We start from the raw sequence: 7,223 nt of genomic DNA on the forward strand, positions 1-7,223 counted from the left end.
GGGGGTTACTGGTAACAACAAAAACAACATATATTCGCAATACTGGCGCAATAGTAGTAATTATTCATTACTTATTCAACTTATATATCCTCGTTTAGTTCGAATCACATATACAATACATAATCACAATGCATTTACTCTAAATCCACCGTATATACCACTAAATAATTTACGAAAACGCAAAAGCGAAAATCTGCCCCCCTCCCCACTCTGAACACGAGAGTCAGACTTTGTACAAATTTTACTTACGTCTCGAAAATGAATGGCTTTCAGTATGTTGGAGATGTTACGAGCGTTGTCCACTTTGGCCACGAGGATGTTGTTGTCATCTTCATCGCCTTGCTGGGTGGACAGCGACATGATTTTTAAGTTTTCCTCAGTCAGGAACTTTCCGAAATTTTATAAAGACCCGCCATAGTGATGATGATGGCGTACGCCGATGAAGCAGCAGCGCCACTGTGCGATATATTTAAGTACTGCAGCTTCTGTGACATTCAACTTCTGTGCTGTCAGGTTTCACTTGCAAATGCTCCTAAAGTTCCCAAAGAGAGACGAAAACAACAAAAACCTTAATAGACAAGATATGATCTTTTGGTTTATCCCCATTGCATTTCCATTGCTTTATAAATGGCTCTTGACGAGAAACAGAAACTCCGCGGACTTGGCACACCACCTCTAGCTCTGCGGAGCCCATTCGGAAGTCCCCCCCCCCCAAGTCTTAGCCCACAGTCACAGTGGTCCTAGCGTAAATTTGCAAGACGGGCGGAGAAATAATTTGTCCCGTTTCATCCCTTTTTTTCGCGAAATTGAACCACTCTAGTTCGTCGGTGTTGTATCCTTGCAGGTATGTAACGCTACAACGTTCTTTCTATCTCTCAAAGTGTCACTTTGGCGGCAATGTTTTGGGAAATGCTCTTGGAAAATTTTTGAGGTGCTTGAATTGCTAGCTGCTCTGAGGAGTAAGACTTGGCTCAGACCGTCAGACGGCTTCTTGCTCACAAGTTTCTGTCAGTAATAGCTGTAAAGTGTGTCCAAGACAACGACCGAACCTTTGTTGTTTGTTTTGTTGTGCTATTTTGTTGAAAAATTAGCCCTTTTCTCTGTCGGTAGGTAAGCCAGCGGAAATCAGAAGGTCTTTGTAGGGGTTACTGACTTGTGTTGTAGGGAACTTCAGTAATGCAGTTAGAAAATATAAATATGCGAGCGCATTCAAATATTCAATCATGATTTTTATGGTTTGCATTGTTGAATTTTCTGGAATAAAATGGAATGTTTGAGTTGGAGGAACACGTGGGTTAAAGCGTTCTGAAAACCCCTACGTGAGCCTCGTGGATGGAATTTCCCGCCCTTATCTGTTTTACATCATAGCAAGACAGAACATTAGGGGATATGGTTCACCGACTGTTGTTGAATAAGGAGATTACAGGGGAGGGTTTAGGAACTATTGTAAGTGCAGTTTTGTGAAATAAAAGAGATTTTACTGTATCCTGCACCAGGCCTTCTTATAAGGCCACAGCAAGTAATTTTTATGGATGACATCAGCGCGCGAAATTAAAGTTCACTTCTTAGTCACACTTATGTTTTGTTACCCACAGGACCCGGGACCCTATAATCCACGAGAAGAGTACTTCCTTTCCTGTTACTAGTGTTAGAGGACGGTATCGAGGATCTGCTTGTCTTTCTTGGCCAACAGTTTACTGCTGTAACAGCAGAAAAAAGTGATTGAACATTGAACTATGAGTTGACTAGTTTATACAATCTGTTGAATTTCTACATGTTTGCTAAGATTATTATATACCATATTTATTTATGATCTATTCATTAGGCTTTTATTATGCATTTTTTTTTATTTGTGAAAATAAAACCCTGTATATCATTAGTGTACTCAACCCTCGAAATTAAACTTTTTTTTCTACTGTCCCAGCATTGTCCAAAAAAATAAATTTCAATTGTTCTGAAGTGAGTATGTATTGTCCTAACTTGTTTTTCGGGAAGTATGTATGACTTTTTTTTTTTGCTTACATTCTGACTCCCAGGCATGTTATAATTGTAGAGTAGACAAATTTGGGGGGGGGGGGGCTTTTCTGGAGCCAAAAGCCAGGACACGTGCCTGATCAATGAAAGAAGGGCTGACATTCTGATCTGATGTTGATTATTATTTTATTGTCCCAAAAATGTCCCAAAGTGTCTTTTTTTTGTTGTCCCAGCCTAAATTTTAGTGGTCAGTGGCCATTGGGACACCGTTAATATCGAGCCCTGTGTACTTCACCGAAACCACAAGAAGCATCAACTTGCCCCCTTTGTACAATAGAAGCATTGGGGCTGTTTTGTAGTCAGCATGATTTCTAATTTGATAAGTACATAGTCTATAGCAAAGCCAAATTATTAATAATGAAAGGTTCAATCTTTACTACAGAACTGACTTCAACTTCTGTAACCATGGCATCTGAAAGCAATTTCTCTGGTGACGTCAACAGAGGATTGGAAGAGACACCTGTCAGCAAAGTGAGCACAAAACTGTACAGGTGTGAGGAGTGCAACAAACAGTGCAGTCGGCTGGGTCATCTACATATTCATATGCGAACTCACACAGGGGAGAAACCCTACAGGTGTGAGAAGTGCAACAAGCAGTTCAGTCAGCTTGGTCATCTAAACATTCATTTGCGAACTCATACTGGTGAGAAACCCTACAGGTGTGAGGAGTGCAGCATGCACTTCAGTCAGCTGGGTCATCTGAAGAGACACATGCGGTCTCACACAGGTGAGAAACCCTACAGGTGTGAGGAGTGCAGCATGCACTTCAGTCAGCTGGGTCATCTGAAGAGACACATGCGGTCTCACACAGGTGAGAAACCCTACAGGTGTGAGGAGTGCAACAGGCAGTTTCGTGAGCTGGGTCATCTAAAGGGACACATGCGGACTCACACCGGTGAGAAACCCTACAGGTGTGAGGAGTGTAGCAGGCAGTTTAGCGAGCTGGGTGTTCTAAAGATTCATATGCAAACTCACACAGGTGAGAAAACCTACAGGTGTGAGGAGTGTAACAGGCAGTTCAGTCAGCTGAGTAATCTGAAGAAACACATGCGGTCTCACACAGGTGAGAAACCCTACAGGTGTGAGGAGTGTAACAGGCAGTTCAGTCAGCTGAGTAATCTGAAGAAACACATGCGGTCTCACACAGGTGAGAAACCCTACATGTGTGAGGAGTGTAGCAGGCAGTTCATTCAGCTATGTGATCTGAAGAGGCACATGCGGTCTCACACAGGTGAGAAACCCTACAGGTGTGAGGAGTGCAACAAGCAGTTCAGTCTGCTGAGTAATCTGAAGAGGCACATGAGAACACACGGGAAAAAAACCATACAGGTGTGAGGAGTGCAGCAGGCAGTTCGGTCACCTTGGTAGTCTGAAGAGACACATGAGAACTCACACTGGAGAAACCTCACAGGCATGAGGAGTGTAGCAGGCATTTCAGTAAGCAGGGCAATTTGAAGACGCACATGCAAACTCACACTGGAAACACACACTTAGGGTGTGAGAAGCGTTAGAGTCAGTTCACTTTCCTACCAACAAAACCACAAGGACTTCCACTGGGAGAATCCCATAAAGGAAGTATTCAGTTCGTTTGGCTTTAAAAAGACACATGCGACATGGTAACAATTTAATTTTTTCATGTTACTGCAGATGTTTCAAGTTGTTTTAGGATAGAACATTTGTTGCTTGTTGGACAGATAACCGATGGTAATTAGTTGATATTTTTATTGCTGTTAATGCAAATATTTTATAGAATAGTGTTAATTACCGATACAGTGCTTGTTGTTGGTTAACATAGACAGTATGAATAGAAACAATGACTGTATACTAGCGTATAGACACTGGTTACTGTACATGTTGTCATTATATCATTAGAAACTGAAATCTTGTACATGACCATAGATAGAACTCTTTTGTTCTCGTCGTATAACTTTTTGTTTGACTTTGAAGTCCGTATGTACGGTTTAGACACGTGCTTCATGCAGCATTAGTTTATAAAGCTTTTGTTACTTACAAATAAAGTTGACTTCTTTCACAAATATTTGAATGTCGAGCATGCATTTGTTTTAAATAGCTGGTCTCGTTAGCAAAAAATATCGGGTGAAGAATTGACACATTGATTCTGTTCTAGATGAGTTCGGCATGGGATGCTAATCTCTGACTTTGGCTATGACCATCAGTGATGGTCATAGCCATTACTTATTCAAATCGGGACCTCATTTGCATAATTTATGAGGGAATACTAGAATAGCCTTTGTTAAGATATCATCTGGAGAAGCATGTGATCAACCGATACAATCTATACAAATGAGGATCTTGATTTGCATAATCAACGTGAAACTCAATTCAGTTTGTGAGCTGTACTGCTTACTAGTAACATGGATCATTTAGCGAAGGTATAAGATTTCGGAACTCTACTTAGTTTATGGTTCGAAAAGAGATTTAGTTTCTTACAATACTAGACGTAACTTAAGATTGCTATTTTCATCACCGTTACAAATGTCATTCAAAATATTGCTGTTGTCATTATTCTTTGTAGACCTTGTATTTATTTATTTATTTATTTCTGTCTTCTTTATACAGGGTAGACGCACTCAGTACAATATACTGCTTTACAGGCGTGCCCTGTACCGATAGACATAAACACCAACAACAGTAAACAAAATAACCAAAAGTAACATATATATATATATATATATATACACAACCGAGCATCAAAATTGATGGATCAGGCTGGGTCGAGAGGTCAGCAATGTTGTTTTATCAGCTTCTTGAAAGAGTGGCCAGATGTGACCACCCTATCTGTATCAGGCAACTCATTCCATGCAAATGCACCTCTGTATGCAAATTTTCTACGGCCAGATTCCAGTTTAACTTTCGGTAGTTGTAATGATAAATACGAATTTTGCCTTGTTGCATAGGTGTGAGAAGTTCTGTCAAATACTTGTAAGTACGCCGGTACCTGCTGATGGATTGGCATTTGCCGGCGGGATGTCAGGGAAATCCAACCTAGTGCAGACAGCTGCTCGTTATCTACATGTGATGTTCGTGACAAACCGAGGACAATCCGTGCTGCACGGTTTTGGAGTTTCTGGAGATTGTCAGAGAGAGATTTCCCACAGTTGGCCCATAGAGTGTCACAGTACTCAATCTTTGGGAGAACCATACAATTAAGGCACATAAGTGTACCAGGACAGAGAAAATAGATGCCATGTACAGTATAAACAGGTTACTTGTGTTTGGGAAATTCACATTTCACGCAAATATGTTACCATGCTTGGTTCATATCAATGCACTGCACCATTCTGTCGCTGGAGGGCGTGACAGTACAGTAGTGATTTATACAGCAGTAGGTGAAGGAATTCAAAGTAAATGCACGTAAACGCTTGGTCGTAAAACGACACATTTGCTTTTCACATTTACATAATGATATATACTTTGATACCTAATAATATCCATTAGCTATCAATTGTATGCATACGTAAATCATTTCCCTAAATATATATATGCACATTCATATTGCTCTTTGCCCTACTTGGGAGTTTTAACGCTACATTTGTAGCAAACGTGTGACCATTGTTCCGAGTCTAACATATGGGAGTCAACCGCAACATTTGTAGTGAAACGCTGCATTTCCGAGCTCAAATCATTGTTCCGTGTCTTATACGGTACATTACTACATTTGCAGCACGTACAATGTAGATGTGACAATGCATTGTTCGGATCCGTAAGAAATGGCCGTTACTAATTGAACAATGTACCGAGCTTTTGCGGTTACGTACCCTTTCGGAAAAAGAAAATAGAGGGAATAACTTTTTTTCATCCGTAACTTTGGATAATTTATTTACAGAGAATGCGGAAGTATCTGTGCCGCTGAACAGCGCAGAAGAAGAAAAGGGTCAATTACCTGATTAAGAATTAAATACATAAATTAAAATGAATTGCATAAAAATGCCATCAGGACAAGTTTCAATTACGCACACAACGTACACACCGACGTAATGACTAATTGTTCTCCATTTTTATTGCGTTACTGACGTTCAGATGTCCTTGATGTTTGTCCAAGGTCATTCAAGGTTAACAAACATGTCTATATGCTAAGTTAGTACGTAACGAAGCGCAGCAAGCAAAAAAAAAATTATGGATAACATTCTCCGCAGACTCTAAACCTAATGCAATAGGGCGAAATTCGAAAAAAAAAGACAAGGCGGGCCAAAAAACAAGATTAATTCCTACATTTCCAAAATGAACATCATAAAACTTTGTTAAACAAGACATGATAACTATATTGTGCTAAGTTTACTGCAAACGATTACAAAATCCATTTGTGACTTAAACAACTTTGAAAATAAAAGTTTTTAATTATTGTACAGGTGGTTAAACATAAAACGAAATTGCATCACTGCTGCATTAAAGCAAAAGTCAAAACAATAAATCATGAGTCTTGTCTTGTCTTATCTTTTAATATTTATCTGCCCTCCACGTTCCTACATGGCAAGGCATGCTAAATTCCCATTTTCGGCATGTTGATCACTGTCAGAGGGCAACGGAGTCTTTTTTTAAATTAGACGAAAATTATTGCGAGCGCTGATGTCATCCATAAAAATTACTTGCTGTGGCCTTCGGAATCATAACTGATACATGCACATGCATATAAAGCGGGACTGCGAGCAAATAGCCCGGCTTGATGAGAGATGGAAAAATGACAACAGTACGTCATACTACGTCATCGTTGTTATGGCAACTAGCGCCGAAGCCATTAGCAGTGTGCCCTTTGACATCCATATATAGTTTTAACGTTAATATCATAACATCATGTCTGAATAATCTACACAGGAATTCTTTTAACAAAAAAGACCTGAACATTAAAAAACTGTTCTTCAAAGCGGTCGTCAGCCAATGCATTGGCAGCAAAAAGTTATAGAAAACTACATGTACACACAGTTATATATTTCATGTATATTGTTTATTGACTCAATAAAAGTACGGGGACTTTCGTATGGTCTACTACAAAGATCGAAGAAAGTTATTAGTAAAACATGTATGGATAAATTCACTTCACTAACAGAATATTAAATTTTGTATTCCGCAAACTACGTACAGAATATATGTCATTGGCAACATTGCCAAGACTTACTTTAACCCTATCTAGACCGGGCTTTTTTGGGCTTGGCGGGACTGGGGGGGGGGGG

General features: G+C 39.8%; 1 protein-coding gene across 1 annotated transcript in view; it reads right to left on the reverse strand.

Annotated features, from left to right (window-relative positions):
• Window positions 1-425, reverse strand: part of LOC109462555 (cell cycle checkpoint protein RAD1-like) — a 9,241-nt gene extending 8,816 nt beyond the window's left edge. Inside the window, exon 1 of the mRNA XM_019759110.1 lies at window positions 250-425. Coding sequence (XP_019614669.1) covers window positions 250-360 — 111 coding nt within the window. The 5' untranslated portion in view covers window positions 361-425. The remainder of the gene's footprint in view (window positions 1-249) is intronic.
• Window positions 426-7,223: the final 6,798 nt, after the last annotated feature.

This window comes from Branchiostoma belcheri, unplaced genomic scaffold (genome assembly GCF_001625305.1).
Source record: "Branchiostoma belcheri isolate BF01 breed outbred unplaced genomic scaffold, Haploidv18h27 scaffold118, whole genome shotgun sequence".
Lineage (NCBI taxonomy): Eukaryota > Metazoa > Chordata > Leptocardii > Amphioxiformes > Branchiostomatidae > Branchiostoma > Branchiostoma belcheri.